Source organism: Vigna radiata, chromosome 9 (genome assembly GCF_000741045.1).
Source record: "Vigna radiata var. radiata cultivar VC1973A chromosome 9, Vradiata_ver6, whole genome shotgun sequence".
Taxonomy (NCBI): domain Eukaryota; kingdom Viridiplantae; phylum Streptophyta; class Magnoliopsida; order Fabales; family Fabaceae; genus Vigna; species Vigna radiata.
In genome coordinates this window covers 4,401,559-4,420,890 of record NC_028359.1, presented here as the reverse complement: position 1 = coordinate 4,420,890, position 19,332 = coordinate 4,401,559, and the positions used below count along the sequence as shown (strand labels likewise).

The following is a 19,332-nucleotide window of genomic DNA, read 5'->3' as shown; positions in this document are numbered from 1 at the left end:
CATCTTTTTATTCAAAGTTTACTATGTCCTTCAATTTGATGTAATATAAAGTATTTATATCATTTTTAAATTATCAGATTTTTCATTATAACTAAGTTAGAATTATAACTCTCATGATTTGGTGCTTTAGCTATTTTCATTAGATTAAATATGTTTTTAATATTTAAATTTTTATATAAAATAAAATTTCGTTTTTGTTTTAAATTTTAATATAATTTGATTTCAAAGTATAAATATGATATTTCTAATCTAATTTTTTTACATATTAAACCACGCTTTATATTTATATTTCAATTATCTACATTGAACATTTTATCTTAAATATCAGTTTCAAATATCATTCAATATAAAAAATTAATTTTATTGAACTAAAGAGATTATATCAATTTATTTTTAAAAATTAAAAAAACAAAAAATATATTAAAGTTTAAAACATAATCAAATTTTAATTTGTAATAAAAGTTTAGAAGCTACACACATTATATATATATATATATATATATATATATATATATATATATATATATATATATATATATATATATATATATATATATATATATTTGTTTATAACCTCCGAAATCAAGAAGCAATTATTAAATATTAGCATCAATTATCGAACTCAAGATTAATAGAAATTTTGGAAGATTGTTGTTACAAATTGCTATTTTATTGAGATAAAGAAAAAAAGTTTAAGTATTTCAAGCATAATAGACTTTTTATAATTTGATAATACTGAAACGAAAGATGACGTTTATATCTACAACTAAATTTCTATCGTTAACTTAATTAATATCTTAGTTAGACATTACATCAAACTATCAATGTTTGAAGACTGGGATTTGAACATTTTTTATCGAAAAAATATTTTACTTTATTAAGTATTTCTTGTTAAGAAAAATCATTTTATGATGTAATTAAAATAATTAATGAATAATATTTTATATTGACATCAAATCATACATTATCTTTGTTGTCAATACTTCGATATTTGTTTTGCATGTCAAACTAAACTTTTTTGTTAAAAAAGATTAAAACTAAACATAAAAGTTGAATGATTATGAATAATATCGGTTTTAAATTCACAATGCATTTTTGTTTTTAACCTGGAATGTAACTTAGCAGAGAATAACTCCTAAAATTAGATCCAAATTAGGAAAAACATAATACTGAAATTATAACCAAAAATTATAACCTGGTATTCCTAATACAGTATAAATGGAAATAACTTGAAATATTTAATTGCTACAATTTTTACACCACTATGTCACTAATCAGTTTAAAGTCATGGTAAAAACCATACTATAATGGTTGTTTCTTAATGAATTCTATCATTGTTGTTTAAACTACAAAGTGAGTGACATTATATTTCCTAATATATAATACCAAATAATCACTCTAATTTGGCAGAGAGTTTACAGACAAAAGCAGTAATGGTGGTGTTTACTTCTGGCATTGTACATTCACCAAGGCCTTCCTATTCCTCCAAGCCTCCGGGCCAACTGAATATCCTTTGTCACTGAGATAGCGCAAAAAGAAAGAGAACTCAAAAATACTCTCACATGGGGAAAAACATAAACCAATTAATAAACAGCAAGAAGGATCATTGCATAGTGATCAATTAACAGGCAACCAACTCTATGTGGTATGAATGCTATTTTAAATATTGATGTTATTGTTATTATTATTATTACAAGCTTAAATTATATATGTTTCTACACGAACAAAAAATAATTAAAGACATTCATCATAAATAATTAGTCAGTTTACACACATAGTCACTATTAATCTATAAGCGATAAAAACGCAGTAATGAAATAAAAATATTAAAAGTAAAGGGAAAATTATTAGAAAAATAAAAAAGGGAAAATGGGAACCGATCCACATGAGACATGAGGAACAGAGGCAACATTTTGTGACATAAGGAGGGTTCTGAAACCATATACATGATCAGAGGTAATATACTCTCCGCTGTGTTTATCACTTTCTGAATTAAGCTGATGTAGCATTCTTTATATTTAACTAGAACAATGCGTATTTTCTTTTAATAAAAAAAATGTAAAATTTTCCCAGCCAGTACAGTACCATGATTTTTTTTCTTTTAGCATATACTCCATCATACAGACCGTAGAATATCCTTTTAAGTGTAACTAATAAATTAATAAAACGATTAATTTATATGTAACAGACAAAACAAATACATTCATCACCAATAAAAGCAGGTATAGAATCTATGAAAGCCAAATTCATCCCCCAAAAATCTGGTTAAGAATTTAAAAAAATTATATAAACTTACTAAGTGTAATACGCCGAGCGTGAATTGCACAAAGCATTCCATCTTGAAACAAGTGAACCAGACATTCCTCAGCTGCCTGCAGTATGGTTATATAAATTCCAAAGAATGGTCATGTTTTATGAAAACTTTGGTTAAAAATGACAAGAGGTGAAAATGAATCAATGACAAACATTTTAAAACAAGAGGTGAAAATGAATCAATGTTTTATCACTTGGAAGTCTGATGTGATGAAACAACTCTTAACAAGTTACTTGTTATTATTCTCATTTCATTAAGAATGCAACTAACTATAGCATCTTGATTTATAGTAATACATTGAATTTCTAAATCTTCAATTTTCACAAATCAATGCTTTTTTTTCTAGAGAGATTCGGTAATGTTGGACAGATTTTCAAAGTTTAAAACCATGCAAAAGGCACACAAATAAAATAAATTTACAAAAAAAATAATGAAGACTGCAGTAGAATCTAATAACACATTATTTTAAGTATAAAAATTTAAACAGTTCACCCGGCAACAAATTGACACAAGGTCTGGAATAAGTTGGGTTAAAACATGAATTTTTGTTTTTATTAAAAACAGCCTTTGCGTTCTAATTAGATGAATTGAAAATTCTCAACACGCTAACACCCTAGTGATAACTAAAATGCACATGGAATAAGTTGCATACCTCCTGCAGTGCTACCACAGCTTCAGGCGTCCAGCGAGTCACCTCTGTAGAGAATTGATGTGTAATTTGTTTGACCTACCAAACAAACATTGCCAAAACAGTGAACAAACTCCTCAGAAGATTTAATTCAGCCAAATAAGGTACGTGATGCTATGACAACAAATCTTAATTAATGACATAATCATGATTCCATACAGAGCATGTTCTTAAAGCACTTCCATCAGTGAACAAGTGGCAAAAGTTACAAAAATATTCCTACTAAAAAACAAAACGGCAAACAAACTATGATACTCATTTATATACCCAAGTAATTTACTTACTGTTAATTAGCAACCAAATTGTGATGTCCAGTTTTACACCCAAGTAATTTACTTAGTGTTAGTTAGAGTGGGAGGAGCTGCAAGTGAAGAATTATGAAAATCACAAAATTTAGATGCAAACCTTGCACAAATTACTAGAATGAAAATCTAATTCTAATTAAAAAAACGTTATCAAAAGATCTTTATCCAATTTTTGTCCTAATGAAAACCAGATATTGAACATTGATTTCAGATTCAGATATTTACAGCAGTAGTGAATACAGAGAAGTAACTCTGCTAACTGTACACCAAATATATACTAACACAATTGCGTAATTGTAACTAGTGTTTTTTTGCATATACAATCCATCAAATAAGCAAAGCAGCATACCCGAAACTAACATCACATGTTTATTAAATTTCCTAGTACAAGCAACAAAAAATGGGCTAATATCCACCTAAGAGCAAATAGTGACGGTTGCAGAAAAACTTACACATCTGATAAAGGGGGCAGCCGGGATAAGAAGCTCGCAACTCTTCTGAAACCGTCGAATCTCGCGAAGCGCCGCTGCTCCTGGCTTACTGCGCTTTTTCCTCTTTCCCTGCGTCTGTGGCGCTGCTGCTGCTGTTTCTTCCTCTTTTTTTAATTTTCAACAAATGATGATGAAACATTAGAACACCAAAAATGAATCAGCACAATAATTACAACCACAGCTCAACTCAAACGAAGAACGCGGGGTTTTTCACTTACCCTGCGGCTCCTCTTGTTGTTGAACCCTTGTATTACTTCTAGTCACAGGCTTCAATCACAATTTCAGAAAACAAAGGTCAAATTACGGATTTCGCAAATCGAAATGCAGAGAGAGATAGGGAGAAAGAGTTACCGATTGCTGTGACGGTATCTGTGGCGTGGACGTGGAAGCGCGTTTGGCTTTACCTTTACCTTCGGAATTGAATAGGGAAGAAAATCAGGGTTAGTAAAAAAAAAAAAAAAGTGAGGCGTTGATTTTCAGACATACCAACTTTGCGCGAAGCTGGCGTGTGCTTCACTCTCGCCATAGAACACTACAAACTCTGAAGAAATCGAAACTTCACTCTTGGGATTCAGTATCCGGTTTCAACTTCTGTATTTTCTGAAATTTCAAAATGTAGCATTTTGCCTCCATTTTATTGGTTTCCCAAACTATCCCTGCTTCAATATTACCGTTATCTCACTGACTAACATAACATTTAAATTAATATTTTTATAACTTTTTAGTTTAATTTTGGCAAATTACTAATTTGGATAAGTTCAGAATTAAAAGTTACAACTATAATATTAATAAATTAACGTTTATACAAATTTAAAAGTTTTTTTAACTAAAATAATTATCTCATTGTTTAATATTTAAATAATTGCTTATTTAAATTAAAATAATTATCTATAATATTTTTTGCAAGTGATTTTAAAGTAGTTAGATTATTTATAAATTTTTTTAATATTATTTTTCATATATTTTATTTTAACATTTTAATGATTGAATCACTTTTATCATGTCTTAAATTATTATTGTGTTAGTCTAAGAATAAAAAAATAAAATAAAAAAGAAGACCAAAATTGCGAAACAAAAATTGGAAACAGTAAAATAACAATTTAATTAAGTGATTATTTTTTAATTATGTGATAAACAAAAATTAGAAGATAGTATTAAAAAAATTATTTCTTTCAGTTGATGTTTAAAAACAAATGCTAATAAGTTGGAATCATCTTTACTTATTAGAAAAAAAAAAAAAAAGTATGATCATCTTAAAGTAACTTGTAACTTTTCACTAACTTATTCTTGAAAAAAATGATGTATATGATAAATTTGTATTAGATTCATTAGTTATCCTTGTTAATATAGATAACATAAATGGTTTAGCTTTAAAATTACCATTTTATCCAATCATTTCAAGAATAAGTAATTTTCGTTTCTATGAAAAAAATTATTTTATATTTTTTATTATACATGTAATTTTAATTCGTGCTTTGTTATTTAATTGTTAACCAATACTACTTCTTGATGATAATTTAGATATGTAATTGTTATTGATAATGTGGCAAATGATCTTAGGAGAAAATTTGGAATATTAATTTTTCATAATTAGCTTAAGATATTTCTAGTTAAAAATGTTAATGGGTTAGGTTAAGTATGAATATGTTTACTAAATATCTGTAGATATTTTTAAATATATATATATATATATATATATATATATATATATATATATATATACATATATATATATATATATATATAAAAAGATATATTTTATAAATTTGAAAATAAAANAGGTTAAGTATGAATATGTTTACTAAATATCTGTATATATATATATATATATATATATATATATATATATATATATATATATATATATATATATATTCATGAATATCCATTTATATTTAAAAAGATATATTTTATAAATTTGAAAATAAAATTATAAAAAAAAATGAAATTAATATAATTAAACTAAACTAAATATAAATTAAAATTAATTTTTTTAAAGTTATATTAATAAAGCTGAAATTAAATTTAATTATAACTAATAAAATATAAATTAAATCTTAATTTTAAACTTTTTGTGATTAATAAATATCGACGTATACAAACAATATATTATTCCTAACTCATTTATATATTAAAATATTCACTACTCTTAACTACTGATAATAAATATCTATATATATTAATTATTTGTCTCAAATTTCATTTATAAATATATGCAGATTATAATATTTTTATCATTTATGCAATATTAAACTGCATTCTTGTATGCAACACTAAAATGCTTTATTTATTATCGTAATGAAAAGAAAAAACTTTAAAAAGAAGTTTCACAGATGAGGAAATTTTTCTAATTGCTTTAATTAAAGAAAATGAGAGATTGAAAAGGATAATAATTCTGAGAAATAAATCAATAATGGCAGTTCAAAGGGAGAATTGAGAACATGAAATCTTATTTGCTTGCACCAGAAGTGAAGGATTGAATGTTATATACTAAATCTTAAAACACTACAATGTTTACTTTGGCAGCTACCTCTACAACACATCCATCAATTACAAAAAAAGTGTACCAAGTAGCACAAGTAGAAGGATAATCATAACAGACTGAAAAACATTATGCAACTTATGTCATGGATCTTATCTGCAAATTAGATGCATGACTTTCTGATAGGATTATAGACTGTAGTATTTATTGTTCACCTCTTCATACATGCTGGACAATTGATTTGCCTTCTATGGAATTCTGTTCAAGATTAAAAGAAGTGGAGTTCTAGGGCTGTGATGGGGTAGGAGATGTTGGAGGCTTGAAATCTGGATACTGCAATTCAAGAAAAACAGAGAGAAAACTGTGTCAGAAGCATGCAGTATGCAGAAAATTCACCATATATGTTCCAAATGAGGTTTATTTGTAACTACAAAAATGCAGTGTGACATTTGATTATAATGCAATTACTTAATTCCAACACCTTTTTTTATAAAAAAGCAATGCCTGCTCAATTTAGATGTATTAGAAACTATGAAATCATGAGTGAGGCCAGTAGAATGACAAGCAAAATTTTGTGATTTTTCAAAAGATTTCAGCCAATAATAGTATGTTCAAAAGAGTGCTAGGAAAAATGTGTTAGTAGCAACTTTCAAAGAAGAGGATATACATGGAAAAAACAAGTTCTAAGAAAATTAGCAACCACAAGCATGAATAATCAGCACAGAAAGTGAAAAACTAGTAGAGAAGGAAAGTAAGACATCACATATGGGTATGGTGAAAGTGGCCTTGGTGGCACAGGAAGTGGTTCTTCCTTGATTTCAGCTTTGGGCACTGAGTTTACTGCAGGAGCTACTGCATCTGCATTGGTCACTGGAGTAGCTACTGCTGTCTGTGCATTGCTATCAGCTGTAGCAAGCTCTGAACTTTTGTCTGCTGGAGCAGGAAGAGCCTTACTGGTAGAGGTTGGTAGAAGAGCCTTTCCAATGTCCTAGAGTCCCCAGCAATTCAATTCATAGAGAACAAGGTCAGAGGAAGAGGGATAAAAAGGTTCACAGATCATGCATGATATCCTTTCAGAAACAAATATAATATTTCTCGATTACAGCTCCAAAATCTGTACTCCAAAATGCATCGCAGCATATTTACAGCTAGTTTATTATGATATAGATTAATAAAACTCAAGTACCTTTATTTCATCAACAAGTTCTTTAGGGGCAACTTTGGTGTTCAAGAACTCATCAATTTGTTTCACGGTTTGCTTTCGGTCCTGCCATCAAATAAATTGAAATTAATATAGAGAGAAAAATAAGCTTGTGATTTTATCCATATAATTGACAAGAAACCAGAAAAGAAGGGCATGATGACCAATGAAACTTCTTTGATTGGTATGCAATGTTCAGCCTGAATTTACAAATTCCTGAGTGCAACAATACTCATAATATATTATTTCATGTATCATACTCCTCTCCCCATCTTGTGACTTTCAACATTATCAGCCACCAGTTTTAAAATCCTACTATGAACTATGACTTCAGAAGACAAAAAATGACTTTGAGTGAAATTTCAACGTTGATAGTACCAGTGTGTGAAACATCATTGCATATGTTGAATTCCAAAAATTGATAATACAATGTTGAGAATTAGTTATCAGTGACTTAAATAGAAAAGAAAAATAATCACAAGCTTGTTCATAGTTTCTCACAATCATTAATTTCTTTTGCTCATCTCAACATCATTGATATACTAGTTTTCATTAGAGAAACTAAAAAACTGCCACATTGATCTCTTAAGGAAAATGGATTCAATTATTTAGATAAGAGGGGAAGGCAGTGTAATTTAAGCATCATCAAGGAAGAAAAATGTATTTTTCTTTATATTCTAATTCTCTTTGATCATCATTATCCACTTTAGTGGAAATTCATAGTATATAGCAATGTTATGTGAACAGAAAATTACCAAAAGAACAACGATACATTCTACAGCTTTGCATGCTCTAGCAACAATTCTCAAAACCAATGCAGCTAAGAGGGAAAATGTTCTTCAAAATTGGATTTTGAACATAGGAGTCCTGACTCCAGAGTAACTCAAATACGATAACAACGGTGGAAGAACCTAACTGTTACAAATCATAATACTGTTATAATTGAGATTATAACAGTGTTGGGAGAACCAAGGCCTTATAATTGATGATTATTTCTTTTACTTATTTACCCTGTTTAAATTCTCACATTTTGACGATATCATTAGAAAAAAGCCTCATTCCTTGAAGGGAAATATCTGATGTTGATATTTGATATAACGTCACAATAAGGTCATTAGAAGGAAGAATTACAAAGTTGAAGCACAGATATGCAAAAAACAGAGGGAAAAAAAATTGCATTCTGCTTTGAAAAACATACTTACCTCAGCAAATAAAAGCTTCTTGCTTGCAAATTGAATAAGTGCAGCTGATCCTAGAACTTGGAGAATTGATTCTATCTACAAACAGAAAAACATCATAAACAAGTAAGTTAGGTTAATAAAGTCAAAATTATTTCTTTTTGAGAAAAGAGAATAAATTGTCAGTGATAACTCAGGACTAACCTCAGAAAAAGCTAACAGGCTCAGTCCAGCAGCTCCTGCAGCAATCCCAAGAGTAACAGCAACACCATCAGATGAATCCTGCAGTGGTCCTCCATTAATTAGAAACACAGAGAAATACTCTAACAAGATCATGAACAAAAACCTATTTATTTTAAAATCAAGCACATATAAATGGATCAATCACCATATTCTTGAAAAAAACAATATCTCATTCTCATCTTCTTTTTTTTCTAATCAGCAAGTCCAGTCAATAATTCATTCTTCATTTTCCCTGACTGGTCAGTTTCCTTTCTTGCAAACTAAAATTCTCAATTTGAAAGATCAAACTTTTACTTCCAAAAACAATTTAAATACCCTATCTGTATTATTAAATTAAACAGAGAAAAAGCATACTAGTTTACAATATGAAAAGCAATAGTAGTATTTGCCCGTGCTTCAGCATTGAGAATAACAATTACAATTAGATAAAATCAAGATACTTACTCCAATTACTTCAGATATAGCATCCGTTAGATTATCCAAACTCAATGTCTTCTTTGGTGCTAACCAAGGAAGACCACTACTCTGCAGAATTCCATTCCGTGTCAGAACACTAAACAGTAGAAAACAAACCGGCAATTTAAATGCAAAAGTTGTAACTATAAAACAGAAAAATGAAAAGGGAGAGGAAATACCTTCCATCCTCTTGGTCCTTCTGCACCATCCTTAATTGCATAAGCAGCTTTAAATCCATTAACAGTAACCAACTCTGCAACCAGTTCAGAGTTCCCATCAAATCTGGCTTCCATCACAAGTTCACTCAATCAGCTTCAAGAAACTTTTCTTGAAAAGTGCATAGGAAAAAGCAAATATTCTTGGTAAAGTAACACAACAACCTTTGAATGCTGGTAGGAATTTCAATCCCCGCACCATTAGTAGCAAAATTGGGATGATCTAACCTTAGATTTTGTGTCTAGTTCCTCCTCACAAAACTCATTTTTGCAAAGTGCAATAAGGAATATCCAATAGTCATGATAAAAAAACACAGCTACCGTTCAATGTTAATCAGATTTCTTCACAAAATGAGATAACCTAATCATACATTTTAGCCCCAACTTATCCTCACAATATTGACTTGCAAAATAATTGGTGACTTATAAGCTCTACATTATAGGTTCTTATCATGTACTATCTATAGTCAAAGAGGGACTTGACTTTTTCTCATCAATTAACAGATCATATAATGAACATTGACTATAACAACAAATACAGAAAAATTGGAGATGAAATTGTTCTGTGTTACTCTTACTTGTCCAGAATAAACAATGTGGTATTCTGTGGTTCCTTAAACTTCAATGCAAGCTTCTTAAGGAACCCTGGCTTATCATCACCCTTATAAGCAATCGACACCGCCTTCTTCCTCAGACCCCCAACATCTGGGGACCCCACTTGCCTAATCTCCACTAGAGCTCTGATATCAAGCAACTGAGCATTCTCATCAGCCCCAAGTTTTGCATATGCATTCTTAGCAGATTCAACACCCCACGCCTTAGGCTTCTTAAAAACCTGAGACAAAACCAATGGCAGTGCCAGAATAGCCACTCCCCCAGCAACAATTGCAGGGTTCTCAGTTGCAAAGCCAGTAGCACTCTCCACAAAACCGTTCACATCAAAGTCTCCAGTACCGGGGAGACTCAAAGTTTGCCCCAGTGCCTCCTCGTACGTCAAAGCTGAGGCAACATCACCACTCATAATTGAAGCTGCAAGAAACAACCCCCCATGAAGACTTTTTGATAAGCAACTTTGCAGCAACGTTGGTTTCTTGTCGGTGAAGGTGGAAAAGCTTGAACCTTTGCATAAAGAAACTGGAGGTTGTTTTCTTGTTGCCTTTGTATCAGAAAGCACAGACAGAGGAGTCAAAGCTGCAGCATTGAGAGCCTCCATGGTATCAGAAACTCTGTAGTGAGACACTCAGAGGAAGAGAGTATGAAGTAGTGCTACCATGAGAGGTGGATGCTCAAAGGGTTGGTTGATGGTGGTTGTTTTGTTTCCTTGTTAAGGTGTTGAATGTTGATCTATCTGGTTTGAGTGGAAACTCTGTGGTGTTGTTGGTAGGTGCAATTTGGTGGAGGTGCTGACGTGGTGAGGATATTGGAACACTACCAGTGAGAGCATGACACGTGGAGAATGAAGATGAGACTCAGCTGATGAGATTGAGTTAAGGTTTCATGGTCTGAAATTGTGTGGCTCACAAACTTCCACAGATTTTACACAAACTACAACAACAATGGGAGTACCATTCTATAGAGAGTGTAGTACAATTTTCAAACTTCTAGTAGTTTCATCTGAGAAAATTTTGAGATGTTTTTAATTTGTTTTTAATTTTAATTATAAAGTTGATAGACTTTTATTTTTGTAAAAAAAAAAAAATCTTAGTTTTAACTGATATATACTCTTTTTACTGACAGAGAAAGGATTATATGGTTTCATTATATTTGATGAAGGTTCTCTTTTCAATGTTTTCATTAACTATCTGTAAAGAATGTAATTATAAATATATGTAAATCAATTCAATGGTCATACATACTAAATTTTAGTTTAAAAAAAAATAATAATGTTAGATAAATATGTAATATATAATTATATATTCAGTAAGACTTTTAAGATATTTACGTTAAACTGAGTTTATTTAATAAAGTATTGAATAATTTTTTAAAAACAATTTACAGGATAATATAGACTCTTTTACAAGAACTTTTAGCGCAAGGGTTGAATATATATTGGTTTAAAATATAAATACATATGCATGATAAGATTATCTAATTATTAATATCTGATTGATTTAAAACTTGATGTGCTTGTGCATCATGGATAAAATATTACGAAAAATATTTAAAAGTTTGATTATTACACATAATATAGAGAATTATTTAAGAGTTATTTCTCGGAATAATTTGATCTCCATAATGTATGTGAGTGCATTAAGTTTCAATAAATTATTATATCCCTCTAGATATTTCTCTAAGATTTAACTGTTGAACAACTTTAATATTTTGTATGAAAAACGTGAATGAATGGTTATTTGTAGTGGAAAAAGATATTTGCTCATTCATTTTGTTAGTACAACAATAAAAGTAAGAACAAGTACTACTTTTTAGTGAAAATACAAAATATTTTTCAGTATTTATATAGAAAAGAATAGTACGATCCAAGTTTTGTAAATACATAATGTCATGGCAAAAATTACCAAAATATGTATACCTTTATAAATTATAATTCTTTTTATATATTTTCATATTTTGAAAATTAAAGAAAACAAATTAATTATAATTTTTTATTTTTTATTTTTATATAGAGTTTCTTTTTTTTTTGCATTATCTCTAACTTTAAAGGTGTGTTCACTTAGGATTGGGGAGAGTGATTGAGTGGATTTGAGGATAATTTGTTTTTATTATTTATTTGAGTGAATTTAAAAGTAAACGAGAATGAATTTTAAAATAAAATTTATGAAAATTGGTGTAGGATTTAGTTTATATGACAGATTAAAAAAATTTACTTCAAAATCCAATCTCGTTTATCTCCAAATTCACTCAAATAAACAACAAAAAATTATCCTCAATTCTCCTCAAATTCACTCAATCACTCTCTCCCTATCACATCCAAGTGAACACACCATAAATAAGATATTGATTATTCTTTTAAATCTTATATTGAGGGACGTTACAAAAAACTCAGGGAAGTAATTGATCCTTCAAACGTCATAGTAGAGCCTTAGTTTTAGAGCAAAATAGCAATAATGGCTTTAGTTGATGATAGTAAAGCTTAATCTTTTCACAGAAACATGGAAGCAGCAAACGGAAATAGTATATTTGTCTGCCGGTGCATTGAATGGATTGAGTCGCCTCAAATTCTCAGCTTCTTCCTATAAAAAGAAAACTGAAAATTTTGGCAAATGTAAAGGATAAAGGAGAGGACGGGAGTATGTAGCTTCCATAAATCTATCAAAAAATTCAACATTTAAGACTAGCAATTGCATTGAAGATCACTTGCCAACTCAATTACTCTCAAAAGTAAAAGGATATATACTTTTACAAGTGGATAAAATTTGTTGACCTCCATTTTATATTCACTATATTTACACCTAATAGCTACTGTGCATCATTTGAACTTTGTTCTTCCTTCCTGCCACTCAATTCAGTGTTCTCTGTGGTATTCTCAATGGACAACTTTGATGAATTTGACTGTTCAGTACTTTTACTTTCAGTTTCCTTTTCAGTTGAATCTCCTCCCATAATGGATTTTATGGCAAGCTGGCCAGAATATAGGAATAAACCAAGGGAATTTAGGCCAAAAACAAATGTTGCAAGATATGTCAAGCCATTCACTATTGTCCTGTAAAAAATTGCCACATGATTCTAATGTCAGGTGCTTTAAAAAAAAAAACAGAAAGGTCCCAATTAGAAAAAGGTGATTGAAGCTACCTTACAGTGATAGTTATCTGGCGGACCTGAAAAGAATACAATTTCAAAATATAAATAACTTGAACGTCTGTTCTGTTGCCATTGTTATCTACTATGAATCAATATGACAAAACAATTCTATGAATGAATATGACACATGGTAAAGGTGCTTCTTGTGTACACAGAAAATCTGCAATTGCTTCTTTTTCAAAATACTATAATTAATGTAATCCATTACCACAATCATAGGCAATAGCAGCTAAAATTGATCATGTGAGAAATATTCTTGTACGTAGATGAGTGTAAGATATATAACCAACTTATGATCACGATAACAGTAGACATACTTGTAAAAGTTGATAACCTCGTTTCCAACAAATGATGTAATTTTAATTTTTTTTCTTAATAGCTTCCCTTGGATACTCCAGTGAAGAGTATCAAAGATTGAAGTTTCTATACAGTTCCAGGAACGCATTAAAATGAAAGAATAAATTCTTAGTTTTATCCATTTTTCCCATTCAATTTCTACTCTCTGTACTTACTAGTGTATTTGTGAAAATAAAAAACACAACTATCTTAGAAGTATGTATTTCAGAATCAGGTAACTGTTCCGACAAGAAACATGGAATTATCCAGTTCCAAGACTCATTATAAGTAGATTCAAGCATATTTAGCAGAATCTCTAGTTTCAAGTTGGGAATATATTTCCTTACAAATCCGAATGATTATTCAACTTCACTACAATGGAGTATTCCAATCATCACAATCAAGTATTGAATATATGTTCATCAATGATACAAAATAACCATGAATTAATACAAATCAACATTAAATAGCCATGTAAGAAGAGGATAAACAATGTTGAAAATTTCAATCAAACTCCCAGAAGCCATAACTTTAGGTATATTCAATATGTTCATCAATGATACAGAATAATTATGAAGTTTGTGAATCAACAAGAAATATCCATGTAAGTATGAAGAATGTTGCAAACTTCAATAAAACTGTCATAACATCAGGCAATAACGACTTAACATAAACATCTTCCTATACAATATATTAAAAAGGACAATATTAGAAATTCTAAGATGATAAAAATATTAAAACATTAGAAGTTATAAGAAACTTGAAGCGTTCTTAATTGGTGAAAGAAACACAGCTAGTTAATTGAAGACTACTGCCCCTGAAGGACATTCCATCAATCAAAATACATACATATTCCTTTGAAAATTGGATTCATGTTACCGAAGCAACTCTTTGTTTCTTCAACTGAAATGCTTACTTTTCAATCTTTTTCCATTAGTGTTTTGGAGCCTCAAGAATTGTAGCTAAAGTAGAATGATAAGCCATCCAATGAACAAAATTGTTCAGAATAATTACTCAAGCCTAGTAACCGAGAAAACTATCAAGAAACGAAGTACCCTTCCATTCTAATTATACAATAATCACAATTAAGAATAGTAACAAGATTCAAATTCTTATCTATCAGATCCAAAGTTATCAAACCGAGATTCAATTGTAATTGCAAAGCTGATTTTAGAATTGTTAAGTTATAATTTGTATAAAATTTCAATATTTAAAGACGAAATATAACTTCAAATATGCAATATATATGAAATAAAGTGTTCAAACTCCAACCTTTTCTTTGGTTAGATTAGTAAAAAGACACAGTATTATATAATTCCAAGTTTTCAACTAACATGCTGTGCAACAAGAAGAACAAATACAGGGAAGGGAGACATACAGAGTAGTTATCTGAAATTGTTTGTCGGTTTAGAGCTCCCTCTATGGTACTGGCAAACTTATAGAGAATAAGAGCAATAACTCCAGCAGATACTCCCCCAAGCAATGTCTGAACAGGTGAAGGTGGACCCTTAGCATCTACAGAAGCTGAACCCAAGGCCTTCAAGCTATCCAATGCTTCTTCCTTGAGCGACTTCACTCCTGAAGACCTGAATTGCTAAAAGCACAAAACCCATTTACACATCCAGCAACATAACATCACAAATAAGTAATATCACTCCAAAATTCAACTTTGCATAACAACAAAAACAACCCAACACATCCAATATCATGTTTTAAAACTAAAAATCTTATCTTAAATCACTTTTCACCAAAACATTTATGAAGAAAATCAAAACTTTGAATATTATCCTACAGACATTGAAAACGCCAAGAGTAGTGACCATTATGCAAAAATCAAATAACCTTTTATTAAAAGATCATTTTTTTTTCTTTCTAGTATTAGAATTTGGGCTTGAGCCTCAATCAACCTAAAAGACTAACTCAGATATTCACCACTTCTATACATTATTCTAAGCATATCACTAATTAATATAGAATCTCTAACACACCCCTTCATACAAAAAAACTGAACATTCCTTATAACATGAAATTTGTAAAACTGGACATGGTCCGATATGCCCAACAACTCAAATATATTCTGATACTATATAAGAATTTGAATTCTTATAACTCAATCCCAAAAAACTAACACAATTCCCACTATTTATCAAATGTTTTATACTCTATTTTGGCCATACAATCTCCAATATCTATAATTTAATTGAAATGCACCCTTCAATTGTCATACAATTATAAATTATAATAACTACTTATAAGTAGTCAAATTGACATTTTTTATTTTTTTCAAGGGAAAAACAAATGGAAACTTTGCATACCACATGCTCCGAAGTCAAATCTCAACTCAACTGACGACAGACAGCCATACAAAACGTATTATCCTTAAAAAAACATTTTTTTTCTTACCCAGAAACTTAGAATGAAGAAGAAAGAAGAGGGAAGGGTGCGCTTACGGCTTGTTTGACACGTTGAGCCCTGCGGCGGAGGGCGCGAAAGAGGAAGACGGAGATGGCGCCAGTAAGGAGAATACTGGAAGCGACTTGAATGGGAGAAGGCTCGTCGTCGGTGGCGAAGATGGATGGGGTGGAAGACAGGGGTAGCTCGATTGGTCCCTCTGTGTTAACATCTGCCGCATCAGCGAGTTGAGCTAGCCAAGCAGGAAGGGCTGAAACTGAAACGGAGTGGAGAATGGTGCGCTTGTGATGAAGGGGTGGAAGAAGGGAGTGAGAGGGTTTATGGTGTGTGAGTGTGGGTGAGAGTGGGAGTGGGAAGAGAAAGTGGTGACACTGAGAATGCAACATCTGATTCTGATATATAGAATATGGCAGTGATTTCAGTAGTGTTCACAGTTTCAGTTCAAGAATGCTATTGATAATGGCCAATATGTTGTGTTACAAATAAATTAACAAGGTATAGAATGTAAGGAAGGAAGGATGGTTGTTTCTGGAAAATATCCTGTGGGAACGAGAAGAATTTGTCCCACATCGATTGCAAGTCTTTTTCTTTTTTTCTTTTTTTTCTTTTTCTTTCGTATATACGAAAGTAAAGGAAAATCCAAAGTTCTAAAATCATCCAATGTTTCCTTAATCAATTTGAATTCGGGTGAAATATGATTTTATTTTTTGATTTATGTAATAATCTTAAAGATTTATTAATATAACAAATAGGTGTTATCATATATATTTATATGTTATTATATATTTAGTTTAATATCTATTTCAGTTTATATATTTGTTATTGTTATTTAAAGAGATTTCAAGTTTTGTTCACTTTTAATGATTTTCTTTAATTTATTCAATTTAGTTTTTTTTATTGATGATATTTAAATCGTTAACAATGTAATATTTATTTAAGTTAATATTGAATGAGTTGTTAATTTTGGATATATATATATATATATATATATATATATATATATATATATATATGACAAATTAAGTGGAAATTACATTACAATGGTAAGTTAAAATTCAAATTGCAATTAGAGAGACATAAATCAAGTAAGTATTCTTAACCTGATGTTGTGTTTTCTGTGCAGGTGCGTGGAGACAAAGGTCCTATGATGCACGAATCGAACTTGTAATTTGGAGGTTCTATGGTAATAGTTTCGTGGAGCAAAGAGATTATGGTTATGTGATTTGGATGTTTTTTGCAGGTTCCATGGAGGCCTTGTGCTTCAGAGTGAGATTAAGAGTTTAAGTGGTTTGAATTCAGATATATGTGATTGAGTTTTTCTATGGTGGTGTAAAGATGGTTGACGGAGTGAGATGGGATTATGCTAATTTGGAGTTTTAGGATTTGTAATTAAGGTTTTCATGATGGTGAAGATCATAATTGGGTTTTCACGTTTTGCTGTTTGAGTCTTTGGTTCTGGTTGTTGTTAGCAAGTTACGTCCATAATAGCACAAAGGTCTCATGGTGAAAGATGATGATTGAACATCAATTTCATCAACTCAAATTGAATAGTTCTTTCAAAACCAATGTTAATTTCAATTTACAAAAAATAACTTTAACTTACCCCGTTGTCACCCTATTTCCACTTAACTTACAAGCAAGAATATTTTTACTTGTTATATATTTATCTTTATATGTTTTTAACTTGGTATGATAATTTAATAAATTTAATTTGGTGTAATTATGAATTATAAGAAGTAACTTTTACTGGGAAGTTAAAATGGTAAAAAAAAGACGGGATTCATTCATATGAATTAAATAAGATTGTTGAAAAGCGTAACTTAAGATGATTAAACTATCATTTCTCATCAAATTTGACAATGAATTATTTGGAAGTTACATTTTTTTTATGGTTTAACAATGTATTTATATGTTATTACATATATGTTTACTTGTTGCCACATGTGTTTATTTCATACCATTTTGATTTAGTACGCTAATTTGAATGGATTTAATTTGGTATGATTGTGAATTATCTGAATAAACTTTTATTGGAAAGTTAAAATAATCAAAGAAGGAGATTGATTTCTTTGATTAAGCAAAATCATTGAATAAACTATTATTTTTCTTCCAATTTCACAATAAATCATGTGAAAGTAAGGTTCATCCTTTCTTTCTTCTTGTATGGTTTAACAATGTATCCACGTGTTTTAACTTGTCTGTTTATTTACTGTAACTTGTGTGTTTATTTGTTGTCAAATGTATATTTACGTGTTTATTTACTGTAACTTGTGTGTTCATTTGTTGTCAAATGTATATTTACGTCATACGATTTTAACTTAGCGTGATAATTTGAATGAATTATCGAAGACTTTTATTGAATAGATTAAAAGAAGATATTGATTCATATGAATTAAACAAAATCATTAAAATATTGACGGTATAAATTGAAACAATTAAACTATTATTTCTTATTAAATTTTACAATGAATTCTACGAAAATTACGTTCATCATTTCCTTCTTCTTGTATGATTGACAATGTATATAGGTATTATAAGGTATTTTTAGTGTGTATGTCTTTACTTTATACATGTCTATTTATATAGAGTAATCTTGACTTGATATAATTGTTTGAATTAATTTGATGTAATTATAGATTATCTAATTTAACTATACTTTTGTTGAAAAGTTAAAATGACAAAAAAAAACATAACATTGATTCGTATAAATTAAGTAAAATTATTGAAGCTTTAACATTATAAATTAATTAAGATGATTAAATTATAATTTTTCATCCAATTTCACAATAAATTATTTATTTGAAAATTACATTTATTTCCTTCTTATATGTTTTAACAATGATATTTCAATATTGAAAAATTGCATAAAGTTGACCACATGAGTTTGTACCCATATTCTGTGATGCCACAAAAGTAACATTATTAAAATTTAATTATACATGCTTTATGGATATCTAATTACAACTTGTCACAAACATATTTAGTTCTGTATCTTTTATTGCTTTTCTATAAATAAATTTATAGGATAAAATTATTTCATTAATTATTACTTAAAATTAATTATCAATATTTTATCTTTTTATAAATTTGATCACTTAAAAAAGTTATTTATCATCACCACCTAACTATTTAAACAAATATTAAATTTATTTCTATTTTAATTGCAACATTTATTTTATTATTATGATTAAAAATATATATCTCATTTCTTTAATAATTACTAAATTAAATTATATTTTATATCATACTCCC

At 29.5% G+C, this 19,332-nt stretch overlaps 3 protein-coding genes across 4 annotated transcripts; all 3 read right to left on the bottom strand.

The window, feature by feature from the left end:
• Positions 1–1,186: 1,186 nt before the first annotated feature.
• LOC106773551 (histone H3-like centromeric protein cnp1) lies at positions 1,187–4,417 on the bottom strand. Its single transcript, XM_014660242.2, has 7 exons — positions 4,285–4,417; positions 4,150–4,208; positions 4,017–4,065; positions 3,760–3,902; positions 2,967–3,041; positions 2,297–2,372; positions 1,187–1,519 (listed from the first exon to the last, which is right to left on the bottom strand). Exons 1-7 carry the CDS (start codon positions 4,322–4,324, stop codon positions 1,464–1,466), a joined length of 498 nt encoding a protein of 165 aa, XP_014515728.1. The 5' UTR covers positions 4,325–4,417; the 3' UTR covers positions 1,187–1,463.
• Positions 4,418–6,229: 1,812 nt separating this feature from the next.
• LOC106774166 (rhodanese-like domain-containing protein 4, chloroplastic) lies at positions 6,230–10,954 on the bottom strand. The gene is made up of 8 exons (XM_014661045.2): positions 10,152–10,954; positions 9,538–9,640; positions 9,347–9,427; positions 8,864–8,941; positions 8,684–8,758; positions 7,467–7,547; positions 7,044–7,268; positions 6,230–6,613 (listed from the first exon to the last, which is right to left on the bottom strand). The coding sequence occupies exons 1-8, from the start codon at positions 10,784–10,786 to the stop codon at positions 6,566–6,568; spliced, it is 1,326 nt and encodes a 441-aa protein (XP_014516531.1). The 5' UTR covers positions 10,787–10,954; the 3' UTR covers positions 6,230–6,565.
• Positions 10,955–12,686: 1,732 nt separating this feature from the next.
• On the bottom strand, positions 12,687–16,774 carry LOC106773596. Of its 2 annotated transcripts, none has more exons than XM_014660303.2 (4): positions 16,119–16,774; positions 15,047–15,262; positions 13,324–13,349; positions 12,687–13,234 (listed from the first exon to the last, which is right to left on the bottom strand). In XM_014660303.2, exons 1-4 carry the CDS (start codon positions 16,464–16,466, stop codon positions 12,991–12,993), a joined length of 834 nt encoding a protein of 277 aa, XP_014515789.1. In that variant the 5' UTR covers positions 16,467–16,774; the 3' UTR covers positions 12,687–12,990. The 2 variants fall into 2 exon arrangements, with proteins under 2 accessions (XP_014515789.1, XP_014515790.1); XM_014660304.2 differs by having other exon boundaries at positions 15,047–15,254; positions 16,119–16,428.
• Positions 16,775–19,332: the final 2,558 nt, after the last annotated feature.

What these genes read in the sequence shown, in the direction of transcription:
- LOC106773551 (XM_014660242.2), bottom strand. Translation starts at nt 4,324, where the DNA reads ATGGCGAGAGTGAAGCACACGCCAGCTTCGCGCAAAGTTG. An exon ending in ACAACAAGAGGAGCCGCAGG is followed by an intron (nt 3,903 to 4,016) that starts GTAAGTGAAAAA and finishes AATTAAAAAAAG; the next exon opens with AGGAAGAAACAGCAGCAGCA. An exon ending in CTGCCCCCTTTATCAGATGT is followed by an intron (nt 3,042 to 3,759) that starts GTAAGTTTTTCT and finishes TTTGTTTGGTAG; the next exon opens with GTCAAACAAATTACACATCA.
- LOC106774166 (XM_014661045.2), bottom strand. Translation starts at nt 10,786, where the DNA reads ATGGAGGCTCTCAATGCTGCAGCTTTGACTCCTCTGTCTGTGCTTTCT. An exon ending in ACATTGTTTATTCTGGACAA is followed by an intron (nt 9,641 to 10,151) that starts GTAAGAGTAACA and finishes GATGGAAGCCAG; the next exon opens with ATTTGATGGGAACTCTGAAC. An exon ending in AAGGACCAAGAGGATGGAAG is followed by an intron (nt 9,428 to 9,537) that starts GTATTTCCTCTC and finishes GGAATTCTGCAG; the next exon opens with AGTAGTGGTCTTCCTTGGTT.
- LOC106773596 (XM_014660303.2), bottom strand. Translation starts at nt 16,466, where the DNA reads ATGTTGCATTCTCAGTGTCACCACTTTCTCTTCCCACTCCCACTCTCA. An exon ending in CTCAACGTGTCAAACAAGCC is followed by an intron (nt 15,263 to 16,118) that starts GTAAGCGCACCC and finishes TTGTGCTTTTAG; the next exon opens with CAATTCAGGTCTTCAGGAGT. An exon ending in CAATTTCAGATAACTACTCT is followed by an intron (nt 13,350 to 15,046) that starts GTATGTCTCCCT and finishes TATTCTTTTCAG; the next exon opens with GTCCGCCAGATAACTATCAC.